At 39.6% G+C, this 22835-nt stretch overlaps 1 protein-coding gene and 1 pseudogene across 2 annotated transcripts in view; one reads left to right on the forward strand and one right to left on the reverse strand.

The window, feature by feature from the left end:
- Positions 1-800: 800 nt before the first annotated feature.
- On the reverse strand, positions 801-6383 carry LOC144664900 (uncharacterized). Its single transcript, XM_078526105.1, has one exon. The coding sequence runs from the start codon at positions 6381-6383 to the stop codon at positions 801-803; it is 5583 nt and encodes a 1860-aa protein (XP_078382231.1).
- A 1711-nt stretch (positions 6384-8094) lies between these two features.
- Positions 8095-22835, forward strand: part of LOC144664901 (hemicentin-2-like) — a 29894-nt pseudogene continuing 15153 nt past the window's right edge. Inside the window, exons 1-3 of the transcript XR_013572875.1 lie at positions 8095-8505; positions 9521-10147; positions 10967-11500. The product of XR_013572875.1 is annotated as a hemicentin-2-like (transcript). The remainder of the gene's footprint in view (positions 8506-9520; positions 10148-10966; positions 11501-22835) is intronic.

Consider the following 22835-nt stretch of genomic DNA (forward strand, 5'->3'; position numbering starts at 1 on the left):
TATATATACTATGTTACTTGATTCTCCAACAACAACACCGACTGAGTAAGATGCGCGTGAAGAATAGAGAGAAGGCCCGTGATTGGTAAAAAGTAGAGTACTATTTTTTTTTTCAATTATGTTTTCAAAAAAAAAAAACATTTTCTAGCTTAAATAGTAACTAATGTCAAATTTCTCTACGAAACCTAATCGTTCCCAAGTTCATCGTTGTCTAATTATAAGCCAAGTTCTGTTGTGGCCTTAGAGCTTATATGGCGCCTTGAGGATTAACCTCTCGACCATCAGATCCCAGTTTCAAAGGGTGGTTAACACTACCCACCGGATAAATCCCTTTTCCGCATGAAATATTAGTTTGTTCTGTCCGCTCCATTTGAATAGTGATCCAGTGGGCAGCCGGTTACCCTTTCTGACGTTGTTGAGATTAGTTTATTCAACATTTCACAAAAAGAATCTAGATCAGTGAGGTTTCAGTTGTTTTTAGTCCAGCACCAAGAATCGCATCCTATCCTTGTCCAGCGAAACGGGCAGACCGCTTTTCATGGAAAACGTGGGCTCCTGGAACAGGATTGAATGCAATCAGATTTCAAAGTTTTAATTCTTGGTGTTGCCGAGGAGAGAATCACATATTGCCGAGTCTAACAACAGAACTTCAAATGGTCCAAATGTCACTACAAATTATCTAAAGTATCACACGAAAAATGTCCACACTCGTTCCTAAACCACGTTGTCCAAAAAAGTCACCAGTTGAGCAGGTAACCAGGCCTTTCTTCCAGTAACCTGGCCTTTAACTCTGCCCCAGTTCATCGCGGTAAATCCGCGACACTCCCCCAGGAGAAAGTTCCAATTTCCGAGGAAAGGAGATTCTGCATCAGTTGCCTTGCTCGGATAGCTGCTGCTCGGGTGGGGCGCATAGTGGTGGAGGAAATTTCCTTTGACTGTTCCCCATCCTGTGTCAAATCATCTTTCTGACCAATACCACATTCTAAAGGGTAAAGGTGATTGAGTGGTCTGTTAAGAACTTTTTTGCTTGGCAGAAGAACTCTAGCTGCCCGAACTTCTCCGTCATTACTCGAGATGAGTTCTATAATTTTTCCCATTTTCCAGATTCCGCGTGGCAAATCTTCCTTTAAAAGCACTACGCTGCCCACTCTTGGCTCTTCTGCGGCTTGAATTCGAGGGCCCTTTACGTGTGTCTGCCCTCTTTCTCGGAGGCTTAGTAAGTAATCATCTCTCCAGACTTTCCAAACCGAGTTCAGGTGTCGCTGACCTTTACTCCAGAGTTCTAGTAACTTATCAGCTGAGCTCTTCTTTCCATAGTCTGGATCGTGTGAGTTATGGATCTCGATTAGAGGAACTCCAGACTGGGGATTGAGATTCAAGAAATCGGCTGGAGTCAGTGAAAATCCGGAGTCAAAGTCCTCGCCGACGTAAACAAGTGGACGAGAATTGATAACAGCCTGGACTTCTGTCAGAATGGTTTCAAGCTGGTCCTCAGTCAGACAAATCTTGCCAATCGATTTCTTGAGAGCTCCCTTAACAGTGCCAACCAGTCTTTCATAAAATCCCCCCATCCAAGGGGCCAGTTCAACTATAAAGTTCCACTCAATTCCTTGGTTGGCAGTGTAACTTTGCAATTCATGATTTGAAACTGTTTCCTTCCAGGCTTTATCAATGGCAGTTTTTGCAAGCTTAAACTGTGGGGCATTATCTAGTATAAGCTGTGCAGGTTTAGCTTTTCTTGCTATAAATCGTCTGAGTGCAAGCAGAAACTGCTCAGCAGTCATGTCCTTAACCAGTTCCAAATGGATGGCTCTGACAGTGACACAGGTGAAGAGACATACCCAAACCTTTTTCTTTGAACTTCCAGATTGGATGTAAAGGGGACCAAAATAATCTAAACCAGTATAGGTGAAGGGAGCAGATTTTGCAACTTTCTTTCTGGGCCATGGAGACATTGATGGAAGCTTGAAGGGTCCACCTTGAAATCTTTTACAGACACCACAGCCATGAATTGCTTTCTTTACTTCAGCTCTTCCCTGAGGAATCCAATACTGATTTCTTAGTTGAGCTAGTGTATGAGAAACACCAGAATGAAAGAGTTTTTGGTGATATTCTTTGATGAGTAATGAAGTGAAAGGGCTCCTTTTGGGAAGAAGTATTGGATAAACTGCCTCAAGAGGTAGTTCAGCGTGAATCATCCTTCCATGGCAACGAAGAAGTCCATCATCATGAAGTTGAATCCCAAGTTGATTTTTGTAATCCTTTTTGTTCACAGTTCCACTCTTGTTGTTAAATGCTTCTGGAAAATTGGTCTTCTGGACAAACTTGATCCATAAAATCTTTGCTTCCATAATTTCGATAGCCTTTAGCTCTCCAGTTTGGGTTGTCTGTTTCCTAGCTTTATTAACAAATCTTAACATCCATGCCGTAATTCGAAGAAGCCAAAGAAGGGAAGAGTATTTCCTTTCATCTATTCCAAAGGGTGCAGTGGGTGGTGAGGGTTTGTTTTGGTCTTCCGTCTGTCCTCCATTGATACTTTCTTTAGCCAAGGTGGAGGTTTCATAGAAGGTTTTCGGACCTCTTGTTTCACTCTCAATCTTCTCCAATGTCTCTTTAGTAATTTCTGGGACATCCCAAGTTGGCCAAGTTTTCTCATTGTCCAGAAGCCATTCTGGGCCATGCCACCAAAGTTCACATTTGCTCAGATCTTGTGCTGAGACTCCTCTCGTTGCTAAGTCTGCTGGATTTTGACTGGTGGCGACATAACGAAAACTTATGTCCTTTGTTTCAGTGATCTCTTGGATTCGGTTCCGAACAAAAGTTGATAGCGGCTTTTTACTCATGATCCAGTGAAGGACACATTGATTATCTGTCCAAAGGACTTTCTTTTCCACAGGAAGTTGAAGTTGCTCTTGCACAAACTTTAGCATTCGGACACCAATAAGTACTGCTAAAAGTTCCAGTCGAGGTGTGCCTAGTTTCTTAATGGGCGCCACTCTTGATTTGCTGAAGAGCAAATTTACACCAGCATCAGAGCTCAAATAGATAACAGAGGCATAAGCCTTGGTCGAAGCATCACAAAAGCATAGCAACTGACAGTTGGAGTTACCAATGAATCTTGGAATGGTTACCATGGAGATCAACTCAATCTCGTTTTGAATTTTTATCCATTTGTGAAGCATCTCTTCATCCAGTTTCTCATCCCATTCTTTCTTTAAGGCCCACAGATCTTGGAGGAAAAGCTTTCCTTTGAGAGTTGCAGGAGTAAAGAATCCCACCGGATCAAAAACTGTAGCGATGTTTTTCAGCACCTCTCTTTTAGTAGAACATTCTGCTGGTTTTGAACCTTTGACTATCAACTGATCTTTAACAGTGTTCCAGAGAATTCCAAGTACTTTAGTTACAGTTTCCTTTACTCTATCCTGCTCTGAAATTGAATTCAGGAATTCCTTCGAATTTGAATTCCATTCTCGCAGATTCATGGATGATTTTTGAAATACTTCCTTTGATTCTGAATAGAACTCTCTTGCTTCTTCACTTGAATCCACTCCAGTCAAAAGATTGTCCACATACATGTGTTTCATAATCTTCTCTGCAGTGGGAGTTCCAACCTGTTCTAGGTGATGGAGAATGGTGGCTCCAAGCAGAAAGGGACTTGAGAGGACTCCAAATGGGACTCTGGTAAAGCGATAAATTTGCAGATTGTCCTTGGTCGGTGGCTTAGTGGGGTCTTCAAGCCAAAGGAATCTAGTTACATCTCGATCTGAAGGTTGGAGGCCAACTTGCAAAAACGCCTTTTCAATATCTGCTGTCAGAGCTACTTTGTGAGTCCTGAAACGAAGTAGAAGGCCACAGAGATCCTCTAAGATGACAGGACCACGATACAAACATTCGTTAAGACTTTTGCATCCTTTTTTGGCTTTTGCTGATGCATCGTACACAATTCGTACTTTAGTAGTCTTTCGATCTGGTGAAATGATGGCATGGTGAGGAATGTAATGTCTTTTACATCCTTCTTCAGTTTCGTCATCCACTTTCTCGATGATTTCTTTTTCAAGTTGATCTTTGATGATGTTGTCATACTTTTCAAGTAACTCTGGATTTCCTTGAATTCGTTTCAGTAGAGAGTTTAGCCTACCAAGAGCCAGTTGGTAGTTGTCAGGAAGCTGGGGGTTTTCTTCTTTCCATGGCCAAGTAACCTCATATCGCCCATTTGACATTCTAACGGTGTCATAGAAGTTTTGAATGGCTTCATCATCATCACAATCATTGACAGGTTCTTTGATTCCAATAGTTTCCAGTTTCCAAAATTCATCCAAGTTTGGTTTCAAAAGGTCACTTGAGCTCTCCAGTGGAGCCACAAAGGATTGCAGATGGGAATTACCATATGTTCCAGCCATAAGAAACATTGAGATTTCTGACGTTTTGCTTTCTTCAGTTGGCAGTCGACCAGAGAGAATCCAACCCAGATGAGATCCAAGCAAGTACAGACCAGGTCTCACTTTCTTTCTTTCTGGCAAAACCAAATCACTGTAGTAGTCATTTCCAATCAACAATTCGACACTTGATACCTCTAGTTCATTTGGGAGAGTGTCAGCAAGTTCATATCCCCTTACAAGGGGATCAAAATACTCAGAATTGACAGGTGCCCTCTGAATCATTCCGGTAATCTTCGGAACCACATTTGCCTGAATGTTCATTGTCTCTCCATTCTTTAATTTCAAACCAAGTTCAACCAGTGTGGTCTTAAGCTCCTTGGGCTTTGTAGAGCCAAATGTGAAGACAGTTAGGATTTCAGAATTGCTGGGCTTCAGTTGAAGTTTATTTACTAAATCTTCACTTATGTAGGTTCTCTGGCTTCCACAATCTAGCAAAAGTCGGGTAGGCAGCTTCTTTGAAGTCTCGAGGTTCACGGTATCTGCCAGTGCAGTCTGCATCAGTACCTGTTCGCCAGAAACCAATAACGAACTTTCAGTTTCAGGTGCCATTAAGGGGTCGGTAAACATAGCCACAGTTTCATTTTCTTCATTAGAAGAAAACCTTTTTGGGCAAAGACTTCTGTGGTGATTTCTAACTCTTTGGCAGTGGAAACATGGTTTGCTAACCTTGCATTCTTTCAGTAAATGATTTGGCTTTAAACAGATGAAACAGTTTCCTTTGATTTTTGCCTTTCTTGACTCAACAGTTGGATACGTTTTACACTGGTCACTCCAGTGATCCTTTCTTTGGCAGTAAAAACAGCCCAATGTTTGACCTTCAGTGGAGGATTCTTCATGTCCAGAAAGTAAAGCCCCAGTAGTTGTAACTCCAGGCCATTTCGCAAACAGTGATTTCTGGTTCTGAGACTTCACTTTAGTATCTTGGTCTTCAGGACTATAAATCAATGGAGTTTGACGCTCACCAACCTCTTGAGCACAAACATAACGTTTGAAAGCTTTTCGGATGGTTTCCACCGTCCATTTCTCCTCCATTTCTTTGTACTCTTCCATACGGGACACAACTTCCTTTGGCAGCTTCGATTTAATCAGAAAAACAAAATGTGGCTGTTCCACATTCTCACCAAGAGCTTTAAGAGAACGAAGATGCTTCTCAATCGTGTCATAGGTTTCACGGAGTTTAGCAGTGAAAGGTGAAGAGATAGGAAGATCCATCAACGCTGAGTAGTGAGCATCCATCCTGATATCTTGTCTCCCAAATCTCTCTTGAAGTAAATTTATTGCCACTTCATAGTTGGAGTTAGTTAGCTCCAGCCCAGAGATAACTGCACTTGCAGCTCCTTCCAATTCAATTTTCAAATAGTTGAATTTGTCCACAGGTTGAAGATTTGGATTTCTGTGAATGGAGGCGTCAAATGAATCCCAAAATTCCTGCCATTTCAGGACATCTCCATTGAATTTTTGAAGTTCCAGTTTGGGAAGCTTGATAGTTGGAGTGTGACGAGTAATTGGAGTGCCAAATTCTTTTTCCAATTCAAGACGTTTTTGTTCCATTTCTGCTTTCATCTTAAGTTCTGTATCTGTAGTCGCTCTTTTGAGTTCCATTTCCTGCTCAGTTTGAATCAATTTTCTCTTAGCCTCCAATTCCACTTCCAATTTCTTTAGTTCATGTTCACGCTGTTTGTCTATTTCATTCTGCTTCAACATTTCCAATTCCAGTTTCATCTTTTCCATTTGAATCTCTTTCTCTTGGTTTAGTTTTGCCAGTTGAAGATCCTTCTCTTGTTGAAGTTTTTCCATTTGAAGTTCTCTTTGATGAGCTCTTTCCTTTTCTCTTCCCTCATTTTCAGTTGTCTGCTGTTTTCGTTTGGCAATATTAATCAGAAGTGTTTTAAGATCGCAAATAGCTTCGTCTCCATCAAGCGCGAGAACACTGAAGTCTTCCATTTCATTTTCCAGTCGCTGGCTTTTAGCTTCGTCCTCTTTGGATGCCTCTTGTAGCTGTTCCAGTAAATCTTTATATGTTTCGAGATTTCTCTCTAACTTGAGGAGTAATTGGTTGGCTTTGTCCTCGGTATCATCCAGAGAAACATCTTGTTGAAGGAAGGTTTCAGCCTGTTCGATTCGATCCTTCAGTCGCTTCTTCGTCGGGCCCAAACGCTGACGAATACATCCACTCATTTTCCACGTTTGAAAGCTTTGCTAACCTCGCTCTGCTACCACATGTTGCCGAGGAGAGAATCACATATTGCCGAGTCTAACAACAGAACTTCAAATGGTCCAAATGTCACTACAAATTATCTAAAGTATCACACGAAAAATGTCCACACTCGTTCCTAAACCACGTTGTCCAAAAAAGTCACCAGTTGAGCAGGTAACCAGGCCTTTCTTCCAGTAACCTGGCCTTTAACTCTGCCCCAGTTCATCGCGGTAAATCCGCGACACTTGGCGCTGATCAAAAAGATCGCCGCTTCTGGGAAAAAGAATGGCCAAGGAAAAGGATAAGATCTGCTCAAGGTACCACCTAATTCCTTCTGATTCACTTACAAAAAAAAAATGCTCAAAGGACATTTTATTTTTTTTAAATACTCGCTCTTTACTATGATAACTGCTGAACCAAAAGGTTGATGGGATAGTTCATCATATCATTTACCATTAAAAATCAGAATTAATCACTTATCGCTATGCATTAAGAATTAATTCTTTGTGTAACTTTTACTAACAACACCTTGTATTATTACAAAATGAGACTAAGCCAATAATCAAAGTTTATAAAAAGAGCTTAAGATGGAAAACATCTTGAGCTTTGCAATAAATAGAGGATATTACACGGTTGCGAAAAAGATTTTTATCTTCGAGTGGCAGAAACGATATCTCACGAGTGAACGTAATGAACTAGTGAGATATCGTTTCTGCCACGAGAACATAAAATTAATATCTTTGAACCAACGTGTAATGTTCTTTTTATTATATGGAGACCAGATGTAGTTGATTTTGCCGATTTTTATTTCATTTTGGTTATAATCGAGCCAGTTTTACAAATCAGCGTTAATTCGTCTTCATAGAAAATACAAAGCACCTGGCCGTGCCCAGGATATAGAAACACTCACTGAATTCCAATCAAACAAAATACCTGTCAACTACATAACACGTATATGTACAAACTAAAAACATAACTGACTTTGATTTCAAGTCTCTTGACGGCTGATAGTTTCCAACTGCTTTTGATTTCTTCTCTACAACTTCTTTCACTTGTGAAATCCCTTACGAAGAATTTCCTCTAAAAACCTTGAAATCATCAAGGTTTTCATTATCGTATTCTCTTTCGTAACTTCTTTGGAAAACTCATTCTTCTTCGTTGCTTAGTTGAACAAATTAAACTTTCGTGTCGATGCTTGCTATAAACAACAAACGACACGAAACCAAGTTCATTCAACAAAGTAGAAAATGCGCGAATCGTGACGTCAATGAGCGATATGCCACTCGCAAGACTATCGATATATCATACGGAAAATACGGCACTCGGGTCCCGGATGGAGTAGCGTATGGAGTCTGCGAGTGGTTAGTTCCGAGTAAACACTCCAAATAATAAAACATCATATCCAACGATAACTTTTGACATTCATCTATCACCATGAATACTTCAGCTATCCGCTGACACTGTGAGCTGATTTGGTTCACTGTCAACAGAAGAGTCACATTTCATACACGTATTGGCTTGTATCTTTACACCGCCCCACAAGGAGCGCCCTTATCGTACAACGCCAGTGTTTTGTCATGGCCGAGAAACAAGAACACTCAGGTGCTCTTGATTTTCACAGCTGTTCATCTAAGTTTGTTTGTCCCGTGTCGTTAGTGTCTTTATTGATCTGTACCGCTGCCTTGGTTCGCGTTGAGATTATAAACCAGCGAGTTCACACTGTTGAAGATCTTGTGTCGGACTCACGGCAAATTCAGAACCTGATCAAGGTTTCCACCGATGCAGCAAACTTCAAACACTCTGAAAGGGTCGAGTCTGTCGAAGAATTTGATCACAAGATTACTAAAGAGGAGAAAGATGCGACACAAGGTAATGCTTTTGTAAAAAAAAAACTTTCGTTAGTTTACTTGGAAAATATAAATCTTCTCATTCCAATTTCCGTATGTGTTAGACTAAAGAAACTTTTAACATATGTCTTGATCTTTTCTAAGGTCCCATGCTAAAAGAGCCAGCCTTCGTTCTCATATGAGAACGAGAATTTCATTAGTGCTACGCGAAACGGTAGTTTGATGAATTTCGTAATTCTCATCACCCAATGCTTGACAATGTATCGTTTTAGTAAGAAGAAGTAAGATTTTGAACACTCTTGAGAAGTAAAATGGTTAAAATGATTAAAAGTTAAATTTAATACATTTGAGCCATAAATAAGACTTCTGACAATGTTGTTTTTTATTTTCTTGGCCTTGATTTCTCGGGATTTCATTTCGTGCCTTGAGTTTTCAGCCATAAAGGAAGCAGGAAGCCCTAAGGTCAAAACGCAAAAACAACAAAGTCTGGCTAAAAATACACACTACTTATAGGATATTTTGTGCAAAGGAAGCGGTTATATAATTTATCTAACTGTGTTGCAGAATAAATGGAAGAAATATAAATCATCGACAGTGACAATTTGTATTTTTTCTGTAATAACCGGCGTAGAAAATGTAACCCCAGAGAGTGAAATTATCCTCGGAATTCTATGTTGTTATAAACAGTATGTTTTTTTGCATGATTTCCATGCTAAAGAGTAGGCCTCAGGATTTTAACTTTCTCAGTATTGTAATCTATTTCCATTCAGTCATCTAGTTTTCGCCTTTTAGTCTTTTTGTTGAGAACTGATTTCTGGGTTTTTCAGGTTTTGGAAATCTAGAACTGGCCAAAAATCGACGCCGTCGCCTAACTGTTATTTAGCTCCAAACTATTTATTTCGACTTATTAAAATGCCAGATTAGTCCGCAAAGGTCAGGAAACTGAAACTCTACGCCAGATGTTAGCAAAACTTGATAGAAAAATCAATATGGTTGATCAATTCTCAATATGCGTTTTTCATTCTATTTATCCACAGTTCATATCGGAAGAACCCGCCGGGCTGAAACAAAACCAGATGACCTTACTATCGAATCAGTCAGAAGTGAGATAAACAAGACCTTAAACTCTCTGACGTCACGATCATTTTGTTCACCAAAAGAACAAATGTGCGTGCAAGGACCGCCGGGAATACAGGGTCCTAAAGGATCACGTGGTAGAAGAGGACCGCGTGGAGCCACGGGAAGAAAAGGGTCACGTGGAAGCAGAGGAGAACCAGGACCGCATGGAAAGCAGGGAATTATTGGACCACCGGGTCAAAAGGGCAAACAGGGAATCCAAGGAGTCCCGGGTCCCAGAGGGATACCCGGTGCAAAGGGAGAACCCGGAGAATCAATTTCACCTCCCACGCTAGTGATATCACCGATGAAGCAAACTATCAAGGAAAATCAAAGCGCCGTGTTCCAGTGTTCTGTCAGCGGAAATCCTGCACCTACCGTCACGTGGTTAGGAGCGAACAGCGCTCCCTTAAGTGGTCGTTTCAACTTTGATGACGATGGCAGATTAGAAGTGCGTGACGTGACACTAGATGACGCGGGGGAATACACTTGTGTTGTAAGGAACTTGCTGGGAACTGCAAACAAGACCGCTATGATGATCGTAGAAGGTAAGTTCAATGTTTGAAAGTTTTTTGTCCAAAAGTTATACTTGTTTTACTACCGATTGTGGAAGGTGCAGTGACCTTATGGTTATTGCATTTGAATTCAGATTGAGAGGTCGATCATCCATCCACGACACTTTTCTCTCCCCTTCTTACCACCATACAGTGGACTCTCGCCTTGCGGACAAAATCCAGATCCCCGTCAAATAAGGTTTGACTGGAAATGACTCCCGCTATTACGTATACGGATTCTCGCTATTACGGACACTTAACGACGCCCCGAGCGTGTCCGCTATAACGAGAGTTGACTGTATACATGCACCTTCTTGTATTATAGAAGTACAGTGACATACCACAGAAGGGGGCTAGAGTGCTGCATGTTACGTCTAATACGTCTGATTTGAGATTTAGAGCATAAGACAGGCTCTTGTTTTACTTTGTCGTAAAAGTCAGAGTCAGGTGCAAACAAAATTATGATTCAGTTAGCTCCCTGATCCTACCTTATTATAGGAAATTAACATGAATTCTCGAAATTTGCGTTAATTTAAGTTATGTTATTGTTTCAGTTTGTGAGCGTTAATTTCCGCGACATTATTTAATGGGAGCGTTAATTTCACTCCAAATACTGGACACTGTCCGAACTCATGTAAGGACTACAAATAATAACCTTCTCTTTTCTGTGCACTATTTTTTAGTCTTTTTGGCTATTGGCTCCTTTTAACTTCATAAATGAATCAAGATTGCGACTTCGTTTGATTTTGATTAATTTTGTTTCTGTATCAATATTTGAACATGGTTAACAGCCTTCTTTTCTTCTCTTTCAAGCACCTCCTCGTATTCAACTCGCCCCAGGTCCAACTCACACCAAGACAGGCCAAAACGTCAAGCTTCCAATATGTCACGTGACCGGCTTTCCAGCTCCAGTTGTCACTTGGCTGAAGATACCAGGCTCCCTCGCTAAAGACAGAACTGTTCAGGACGGGGGATTACTGAGAGTGAGTGCTGCAGCAAAACACGATACTGGGTCCTATGTGTGCCATGCAAAGAATGATTTAGGAGAGACTTCGGCAGTTACTTCATTATTCGTTTGGTTTGCTCCGAAATTCCTCACAAAACCACCCCAAACCATTATCAAACCTATAGGCGATAACTTGTATTTAAACTGTTCTGCAACAGGTCCTGCTCCTCCCACAGTTTCTTGGAAACGATCCAAGGGGGCCTGGGAAGAGGAACGCATGAAAGTCAACGGAGGAACATTGAAGATTTCTTCACTCAGTGAAGCTGATTCTGGAATTTATATCTGTGAAGCAAAAGTCCCTTACTATACCATTGAGGCCAGGACTGATCTCGTAGTAAAACGTAAGTAGCTGTTGAAGGTGATATTTATAGATACTTTGTAACGGAGAACAGTTAAGATCGGATATACGGTGTAACATTGCCGGCGACTTTGTAGAAGCAGAATCCTATTTCTGTTAACGTGTTTATTTAAAACGGCAAAAAGAGCAAACAAGCCAGGCACATCTTGATTTCTTGCTACAGACTGTAAGTTGAATTGCACTCATTACAGTATATCATTATAGGATCTAAAACCGACTAAAAATAACACAGTTTGGCGTTCGGTAAAAGACCGTAAAAGTCTCTTTGTTCCTCAGTACATTAGCAGAAAAATTGCGTCCTTTAGAACGCCATCAACAAATTGTAGATATATTCAAACGGTCCAAATGACACCATACATCCTTTGTGAACAGGCGGACCTCTCCCCATTCTCCTTGCTGGTATGGTGGTTTCTTTCTTACGTAATTTCCGCTTATTCTCTCATTCGATAAAACACCTGGCCACGCAGGCCCCTGGGGGTAGAGTACTGTCATACGACTTTCCCTTCCCTACCCTTTTTCCATCATATTTCACCCTGATACCCCAAAATCGATACTCCATTTCAAACCAGACTCAACTCAGCAACTTCTTTGGTCTTCGTGTGTGAATGATTTAAGCCTGGGCCAAACGAGGATGAGAGTTGATGAAAGTTGACTCTCATTAGGAATTTACGTCAACTCTCATCGACTATCATCAACTTGCTGTTGGGCCAAACGAGAACGAGAGTCCGTCAAGCTCTCATAGGTTCTCGTGAACAATTTGAGCACGTTCAAAGTCAATGGGAGCGCATGAGAGTCGATGAGGGAGAGTTCCATGCCATTCGAGAGCGAGTTTGAACTCTCATCAAAACTCATGCAGCCTCGTTTGGTCCGGGATAACCAATTACCGAATATTTTAAATCGCATTTATCAAGGAATGAATTATAGCAATCATATATAAACATCGCTTCTTTCAAAAATATACGTAATTGATGACCAGTGTGCACAAACCTTGCCCTATTTCGCAGACGCAATTTGGGTTCGTCTCACTTTCGAAAACCATTAGATATTCTTTGGCGCCGCGCATGCCTGTTTTGCATAAGAAAGGGAGTACTCCACTGGGCCATGGGATGCAGGCTATATTTTCTTCATAACACCACATATGACCGGCTTCACCGTGCTAACGGCTTTTTATAACTCTACAAGATAGAAAGAACCCCGCTTTTTTTCATCTTGCGAAAGTAAAAGCCTCTGTTCGCTTGGTCGATCAGCAGCTTCTGATTTTAACCAGAAAGTGGTCTCGCTTTCCTTATAGATGGCAACTAGAAGAAAATATTTTTCTGAAAGAAAAAATGCAGGAGATAACAATTGATCAGTACCCCATGCTTTGTGTCAACACATTATGTTGGCCTTTTTGATGGAAAGAGGATATTGAAGTTCAAAACTACTTTAAAATGCATTTTGTTTTCTTAAAACTACGACTAATCTTTAAGGCGTTTTTCTTCAGTTTTAATTCTGCTGTAATAAAAAAAATTGTTAGCCATGTTTTCAAAACTGTAGAATATTTAATATTCTTCCGTGGGTTGTGATATTTTAAGACACAACTGTTATTAGAAAAAAAAATCCTTTAGGTCTTGAGTTACTTAAAAGGAGAAGTTCACTCCAGAATAGCCATTTATTTTCTTTACGCCAATAAAAAGTTTACACAAAGATATGTTAATCACCAAAATTTCAGCCTCCAACGGTCGCTATTACCATACGAAATCTTTCCCAAAAACTTGACAACTGAACGCCGCCATCTTGGAGCTGGTAATGTATGTGTGACGTCAAAGAGCTCAGCCTGAAGTTTGGCTGGAAAATTTTTATAGTCGAAACTCTTTGTTTTTTGTATTTCAAGGAGCTCTGTTTGAGCAAAATGGAGATGCACAAACAGGCATTTTGACAAACAATAGCCACTACGAAGAAACAAGGAGTTTCGAGTATTTAAATTTTCCCGCCAAACTTCAGGCTGGGCTCTTTGACGTCACGCATACATTACCAGCTCCAAGATGGCGGCGTTTAGTTGTCGAGTTTTGGGAAAGATTTTGTAGGGTTATAGCGCACGTCGGAGAATGAAATTTTGGTGAATAACTTATCTTTGTATAAACAATTTATTGGCGCAAAGGAAATAAATGACCATTCTGGAGTGTACTTCTCCTTTAACTTTTAATTCTAGCTGTAGAATGTACAAGTTACTCAAGTTTGATTAGCAGCGACCGGAAAACCACGTACAGCAACAGGAGAAGTTGGTGTGACAAGAACCTCAATGGCTGGTATCGATTCCAAGGAGGTGCAGGCACTAGAATGCCTACCTCATGTCCATCTATATACAGGTGTGGCTGGTTAAATGGTGGACATCCTACAGTAGCTGACGGCAAAGTTACAAGGCAGGTCTGTTTTCACTGGAGTTCAAACTGTTGTAGATGGTCCACCAACATCCAAGTGAGAAACTGCGGCTCTTTCTATGTTTACCACTTCAATGGTACACCTGAATGTGCTCTCCGTTACTGTGGTAGTGACTAATAGTTGTCGTTAAGAAGACTTAAAACTATTATACCTTTGGATTTCCATCTTCTATATACTGTATAATTTCTTGCTCATGTAAGTTGCATTGAAGACCCCTTCACAATTTCAAGTCACAGACATGTTTGGCAAGTCACGTGGCCAGAATTGAAACTCCCCGAAACTTATTTAGTGTAAAAAGATCAATGTTACCCGCCGAAAGCTGGATTCAATTTTGGAATATCATTGGAAGGGAAGCAAACTGCTGAGTTCAGGCGCTAAGATTGAATAACACAAAGTTACTTTCTTACCATCCACCAGCTGTCAAGAAAGCAGATTGGTGCAGAGAAGAGTAAAACGATTTCGACACGGAAAAATAACTTATTGGTACTGAATTTAGCGATTTTGCAAGACAGTATTTCGTTGGGTTTTATTTTCGCGATTTGGCAAAAAAAGTACTCTAAAAACATTAAAAGTATGTCAAAAAACGTTAAAAATGCGGTTCTCAGGGCTTTAATTTCTCGATTTTTTGAGAATCGCGAAAACGGCGAATTTAAAGACGCGCGAAATTAAGTATTAATCAGGTACATGTGAAAACGTGCTAGATTCGAGCGCTAATGTGCTGTACAGAAACACGTAGTGTAGTAGTAGATCAGATATGTTGGCTTTTAAATAAAAATTGTATTCAAAAAATTGTTAATTTTTCGGAATATTATATTCTTTGTTATTAAAAACTAACAATGGTATATTGCAATTCCTGCCTTTTGATTGGTTGACAGACAATGGTATACGAGCTGATATACCATTGACCACAAATATGGTAGGTGTACGTGTCAATGAAAACATCCGGGGAGCTAAAATATTGCAATTCTTTGGGCGTTTTTAATAAAACAATTATTCCACTCGCGCTTGTTGGGTATGAGATCGTTATAGCCAACGAGCGCTGTTGGAATAATTGTTAAGTATTCCAATTCCGAACACATTTGTAATTTTGTTAAATACGTCCCTGGGGAGGGGATTTGGGGTAGTTTTTTTTCCAAGAATATCCTAAAGTAAAACTTGATCTCCCCGTAACTGAAAAAATCCTCTCTTAAATTAATTCATTTCGAAAAAACTGCCCCACCCTCATGCAGAAGGCTCTAGTCCCGCATGGTTACTGGTAACCTGGAACGCTTTCCATTTGTACTGATTGATCCGGTGGGATCAGATGAAATCAGTGGACCTTCAAACTGGAAATATTTCGAAAAGAAAGCCGGAATACCTTCATGGGCAGATGTTCTTTTCTCGTTTTCGCCGGTTTAGTCGGAATTTTACTTTTCCACTTGCTTCGTCGCAATCCATCTTAACAGTATTTTTTTTTAAATATTACGTACGTTATTTTTTTTTTACACTGAAGAAAAAGGTTTCTCTGTACAGTACGTAACATGGACATATTGCATGAGAATTGCGCTGTTCAGCTTCTTTATGAACAGTGGCTGTGTACGAGTAGAGTACTCCACTGCTAAATGCCACGATTGCTGGAAAAAAGAAAGGAAAACAACCCAATTATTTAAATAATAGATAATTCTCTAGAGAATTTTTACTTTAAGTTGAAAGATAAAATCCTCAGTCCAAACTAGAAAGAATCAAAAGCCCTCTGGGCTTAGTGTCTCGTGTCACTTTTTAGAGTTTATTTAAAAAAGAGATCGCTTTTCACGTCTATTTATTGCTTGCAAAGATATCAAAAATTGAAAAGCGTGTATGTAACATAAAAAAAAAACAAAATTCAAAGTACACTTCAGCATCTGGCCGTTGATCAGTTATAGGACTCCAATAACAGCAGAAAAAGATGACAGACGGATACTTAGCTGTGGAAAAACGCTGTATTGCACTTTGGTTCACTAAGCATACATTCTACTGTATACTTATACTATGACTTCCATGTGCTTTCTTCACGCTATATAAGATATCGCTTTGGGTGTTTATTCGTGAACGCTTAGCCTGTTAAGTGATAATGACAAGCGAGTGGTGATGATTTTGTTAATTCTTATAACCACTTCTCCTGATTTAGTATTGATATTGTGAGGAGAAATTTGGTTTTGGTCACTCTTGAGCCGGTCTTAATGTTTTTTGTAACGCCAAAGCTACAACGCAGCGGCTGAAGAAAGTGTAAATTACAGTCATTTTCTTCGCTATTTTCGGCCGGCCCGCGCTTAGACTCTGGTCTGCTTATTGGATGAAATCTACTGAAATGAAATATTCTGCTAGGTTCTGCTTAATAGAAAACATTCGATCTTGCTTGACACGTGATTCCGCGCGAACGTACGCAATAAACTATGTAGTAGTGTTTAACTCGCACAAATCTCACTTTTAAAGAGAGACTTTAACTTCTACACAGAGCTTACTATGCTGTACCATAACTGGTCATAACTTTAAAATGGTTGGGTATTCAATCGACTAACGATTCAAACGATTCAAACCTTTTGTTCAAACGACATGTGCTATGCATATGTGTGCAAGATTAACTTTGACATTCAATCCCGAACCGCCAACTAATTGCTTAGATTACAATCCCTCTTTAACCCCGATACAATCTGTTGCCGCGGCTAAATTTAAAAAAAAGTTGTCTACACAAAGATAAGAACAATGCTTACAGATCGAACAACTGATATTTACATCGTCCTCTCTTTCAGCAACATTTTTACCATTAGGTATACTAGTTACGTTGATATAAAAGCTATATCTGCTATATTCCACGACTGTAATCTCTATAAATACAGTTGTAACAGTAAATATCCTGTTGAAACCTCCACCATTTTCCTACGCGTTGTAAGCAGAAATGATTTTCAACTACTTTCCAAAACTCTCAAGATAAAATAATAGATATCAAATGAAAGCACGCTATTCTTTAAATTGGCAAGGTGAAGCTGTTATTCTGATACATCTCACAATTGCACAAATTAAAACTTTACAAGCGACCACAAGACAAGACACTCCAAAGAGATTTTAGAGCTTCATGTTAAAAACTGCTTTTCTCGCTCAATTTAAGTTGCGGTATACTAGCGTTTTATGCACAACAACGACAACGAAAAATTTACAGGCAGGTCCATCTAATGACATCCTGTTGATTATTAGACACTTCTGCTTTTCAGATCCGTTCTAAGACTCATCAATATAATTTCTCTCTTTCGCTTAGTACATTGTATTATGCGTTTGTAATAACCTGGTGTATTTCATTCTTCTTCTACGCGTTTTCTGCTTGAGTTACAATTAATTTCATTGATTTTCAGTACAATCTTGTCGGCAAAGGTTAGAACGTAAAACTTGTCTGTATTTTTCTTGATAACTGCTGGCTGCAGCTCAAATATATCCAAAATTGAAAAGCGTACAGCTAATTTAAAGAAAAAAAATGTGTCACATCTACCTGTATTCCTCTTTAGAGCTTCATTCATGCACTGAAAAGGCTGTTGTTGTCGTCTAAAAGTTGTGTTCATTGTAGCGTGGAATTCACAGCAGGATATATGAAGCTACATGTAGTGCCTTTTGACTCAGGTCAATCTTCGGGTCAAAAAAATAAAAAACAATGTATGTTTTGCGCTTTAGATTGACATTTCTGCTCTTCAATCCTAAGAAAACTCATCAAATATAATTTCCCTCTTTCGGTCATACATTGAGTTCTACCTTTACCTCAGAGCCGAGTGTAAACGAGGCTTTGCAAATCGAAAGTGTAAATGTTTCTCTCGATGAATCAGAACCGCCTGAAGAAAGAAAGGCAAAAAAGTACGACTCCAGACTGGCAGAGTTCTTTTCTTGAAATGTGGGAAAAAGTATGGAACAGCACAACGCAAGATTTGAACAAACAAACGCCACAGTTGACATTTTTAAAGATTTGGCATCAAAATAATTGTCTTTATCTAATCGTTTATCTTCTGTTATTAAATTGTTGTTATTCATGCCACAAAGGTCACCCCTTTCAATACAAAGTTGTGCAAAAGTCACGTAGCAATCATAGTCTTTTTTAAGATGCTCGTTTTTTGTTCAACCTTTTTCAACGCAATTCTCCAACGAACTTTCGAATTCAACATGCCAAATGCTCGTTCCACTACAGATCGTAGCGCACCGAACTTTAGGTTTTAAACTTTCGCTGCTCCTGAGTCAGGCGTCCTCTGTCCGGGTAGGGTTTCACTAGCCAGTTCGTTAGCGGATAGGCACTGTTGCCAGTTAAAAGGGGCCTTATTTCTGTTCCATTTTTATTGCCTGTTGGACCACTTAAAATTTGCTCGTTTGCTACAAGTTCAGAAAAAAACGTCATCTCTTTTTAGCGTGCCTGTATTTTTACATAATAAGCCCTTTACAATAAATACTCCTAACTTACTGTTTGATAAACCAGCGCGTTAGTTGCGACTTTTGTAAAGAAACATTAGTTCTTTGATATGAAATTCCGGCGGCATCCGATCACAAAACAAATGTTGACATGGCGGGAAAATTCCGCGGCCTCACAAAGCAAATGTTGACATGGCGGGAAAAATATTGACATGGCGGGAAAATATCCCCCTGTACAATTATCTCGTGTCGTCATGACAACGTCGTCATGACGACACGAGACAAAAACGGGATAGTCAACAACGAACCTAAAGAGGACCTTATGGTGTTTATATGTTGTGGTTCATTTTTACCCGTACAATCTGGTAATTTCCTTTTTTTATATTCATTATCATAATTATATTACCACACACCTGAACAAAAGAAAATACTTAATTGTAACAAAGGTACAATAAAAACAGCAGAAAAACCTTTCATCTGAGTTATTTTGCAGCCATGCTAGTGTTGATAGTGATTTTTACAATAACTGAGCGAATTCTCGCGCGCTAATTGGCTAATTTTCATTGTTAATAAGAGGACAGACGCATAAAACTCGTTGCCGACGCAATCAGCGAAGGTTTTGTAAAACGTTCCAGCACTGATTTAGCGCTGCATTCTTGATAAGGCAAGGATTATTCCACAAAACAAGTAGTCTTCAATGAGGAAATCAACTAAAATTTCTCGGTTTAAGCTTAAGAAACCATTGCAACCTTAGAGCGAAAAGATGAGGATGTTTATCGAGGATTCAGACCTGAAAATCGGCGGTGAGCGGGAACGTGTGCTGTCAGTTAAGAAGCTGAACCGTGTTTTTGCGGATTATTTTGTGAACACTTTTTACTGGATAAAAGGTTTGAACAATTCGAATTTTCTCTTGTATTTCTGGCCGTATTCTTACTAAACGTTAAATTTACGAGCCTATGATTCTCCGAATTATAGCGACGAAATTCAGATAGATTCTGCGGCCGTACGGCAATTGCATCTTCCTCGTGTATTTCTTTCCTTCGTTTTAAAATCAGTTTTGGCTTTTTGTTATTGTAAAAAAACAAATTGACATCAGTTTTTTATGCGTCTGTCCTGTTATTGAAATGATGATAAATTGCGTCATAACATTGTCAAATGTTATGACGAAATTTATCATCAATAACAGGACAGACGCATAAAAAACTGATGTCAATTTGTTAAATATATAGAAGAGAAACATGTCATGATTGTCATATGAATTGAGCTGCCTACAACCCTATGACAGCTTAGCTGTGATTTGGGATGACAGGACAGTCCGCCTACCCTGCTGGGCTAGCCAGGGGCCCTTTGGGGGAGAGAGGGTGGGTACCAATGAATTGCAGGCCTTTCTGTCATATCATTTCACAGGCTTGCCGATACTCCTAAGAAAGGGCGACTTCGCGCAAGTCTACCTTTTGTTGAAACAGAGTAGAAATTCGATAAAGATTTCCGAAACTTTAATTCTTAACTGAGAGTGACCTACACTTAATTTTTCCTTTAAATATCAATGCAGTTTTAAGAAGACACGGGTACAGAGAAAATGAAGAAGTCGACAACTTGGCGAAAATGAAGATAAGGAATTTTGTCCCCAACTTCGGTGGAAAACAATGGCCCGAGAAGAATAGAATAGCACTTTCGAACTTTAATAGAATACTTCCCACTGGGCTTTTCAGTAATTATTTACAATAAAAGGGGTAAAGATAACTATAAATTACATTTCTAAATTTTAAGGCTCAAATATAGTTGGAATTAAATTTGATGACAGATAATTAAATGTTTAAAAGAAGATGTTTCTTAAGCTTTGCTTTAAAACAGATTAAAAGTTTGGCGTTTTTGATGTTGATGTCCAGGCTGTTCCAGTGGTTTACGGCTCTATAAGAGAATGTTCTTTGTCCTGCTGCGGACTTCCAAGCTCTGGTGTTGGCGGGTTTCCCGTCCGTAAACATCAGAGCTTTTACAAAATTTGTTGCTTAAATAACTGGATGCTAAATTATTTAGACATTGTACGTTGATACTTAATCTCTAAAGGCTAGAAGATCTTTTAAAGGCAGTCAGTTTAACCGACGGGTAAGTGGAGTAACGTGGTCGCACTTCATTGATCATGAGTTGCTAACAATTTTGCAACCAAAGTTTTGGACAAGCTGGAGTTTTTATGATATGATACCACATACATCTACAGAGAAATTCAATGTTCTTAACGAATTTTTATAATGTCATGTATGTACTCATACAAAGGTGATTGCTGAACCTGAGGGGGGAAATGGAAAGGTTATCAAATAAATCCAAACCCGACTAGTCATTGTGTATTACGAATGCACTGTGCAACTTCAAAGGAAAACAGATTGTATTATTACCAAACGAAACCAAGCCAAACACTGAAAGAAGCTTCAGATGTTGTCACGCAAAATAATTTTCCATGTGATAAAAATACCATATGAAATGGTGACTTTTGACCTTCATTCATCATCATACTTCAGTCATCCGCTAACTCTGTGCGCTTATTTGGTCTACTGTCAACACAAGAGTCGCATTTCATACAAGTGTTGGCTTGTATTTTTACACCGCCGCCCCACAAGGAGCGCTGCATTATAGTACGACGCCAGTGTTTTGTCATGGCCGACAAACAAGAACACTCAAGTGCTCGTGATTCTTACAGCTGTTCATCTAAGTTTGTTTGTCCCGTGTCGTTAGTGTCTTTATTGATCTGTACCGCTACCTTGGTTCGCGTTGAGATTATAAACCAGCGAGTTCACACTGTTGAAGATCTTGTGACGGACGCACGTCAAATTCAGAACCTGATCAAGGTTTCCACCGATGCATCAAGCTTCAAACACTCTGAAAGGGTCGAGTCAGTGGGAGAATATGATCACAAGATTACTGAAGAAGAGAAACATGCGACACTAGGTAATGCTTTTGTAAAAAATCTTTCGCAAGTCTACTGGGAAAATATAAATCTTCTCATTTTAATTTCCGTATGTGTTAGACTAAAGAAACTTTTAACATATGTCTTGATCTTTTCTGAAGTCCCTTGCTAAAAGTGCCAGCTGTCGTTCTCAGATGAGAACGAGAATTTTATCAGTGGTACATGAACGTGTAGTTTGATGAATTTCGTAATTCTCATCACCCCAATGCTTGACAATGTATTGTTTTAGTTAGAAGAAATACGATTTTGAACACTCTTGAGAAGATTAAACGTTAATTTTTATACATTTGAGCAAAAATGAATAAGACTTTTGACAATGTTGTTTTTTATTTTCTTGGCCTTGATTTCTCGGGATTTCATTTCGTGCCTTGAGTTTTCAGCCATAAAGGAAGCAGGAAGCCATAAGGTCAAAACGCAAAAACAACAAAGTCTGGCTAAAAATCCACACTGCTTATAGGATATTTTGTGCAAAGGAAGCGGTTATATAAATTATTATCTAACTGTGTTGCAGAATAAATGGAAGAAATGTAAATCATCAAGAGTGACAATTTGTATTTTTTCTGTAATAATGTAACCTCAGAGAGTGAAATTATCCTCGGAATTTTATGTTGTTATAAACAGTACGTTTTTTTTTGCATGACTTCCATGCTAAAGAGTAGGCCTCGGGATTTTAACTTTCTCAGTATTGTAATCTATTTCCATTCAGTCATCTAGTTTTTGCCTTTTAGTCTTTTTGCTGAGAACTGATTTCTGGGTTTTTCAGCTTTTGTAAATCTAGATCTTGCCAAAAATCGACGCCGGCGCCTAACTGCCATTGAGCTCCAAAGTATTTATTTCGACTCATCCAAATGCCAGATTAGTCCGCAAAGGTCAGGAAACTGAAACTCTACGCCAGATGTTAGCAAAACTTGATAGAAAAATTAATATGGTTGATCAATTCTCAATATGCGTTTTTCATTCTATTTATCCACAGTTCATATCGGAAGAACCCGCCGGGCTGAAACAAAACCAGATGAACTTACTATCGAATCAGTCAGAAGTGAGATAAACAAGACCTTAAACTCTCTGACGTCACGATCATTTTGTTCAACCAAAGAACAAATGTGCGTGCAAGGACCGCCGGGAATGGAGGGTCCTAAAGGATCACGTGGAAGAAGAGGGCCTCGGGGAGCCACGGGAAGAAAAGGGTCACGTGGAAGCAGAGGAGAACCAGGCCCGCATGGAAAAAAGGGAATTAATGGACCACCGGGTCAAAAGGGGGATCAGGGGATCAAAGGAGTCCCGGGTCCCAGAGGGATGCCCGGTGCAAAGGGAGAACCCGGAGAATCCATTTCACCTCCCACGGTAGTGATATCACCGATGAAGCAAACGGTCAAGGAAAACCAAAGCGCTGTGTTCCAGTGTTCTATCAGTGGAAATCCTAAACCTACCGTCACGTGGTTAGGGGCTAACAGCCCTCCCTTAAGTGGTCGTTTTAAAATTCAGGATGGCAGACTAGAAGTGCGTCACGTGACACTTGATGACGCGGGTAAATACA

This window comes from Oculina patagonica, chromosome 9 (genome assembly GCF_052425735.1).
Source record: "Oculina patagonica isolate OP01 chromosome 9, crgOcupat, whole genome shotgun sequence".
In the NCBI taxonomy this organism is placed as follows: domain Eukaryota; kingdom Metazoa; phylum Cnidaria; class Anthozoa; order Scleractinia; family Oculinidae; genus Oculina; species Oculina patagonica.

Coding starts and splice junctions, on each gene's coding strand:
- LOC144664900 (XM_078526105.1), bottom strand. CDS start 6,383: ATGGAAGACTTCAGTGTTCTCGCGCTTGATGGAGACGAAGCTATTTGC.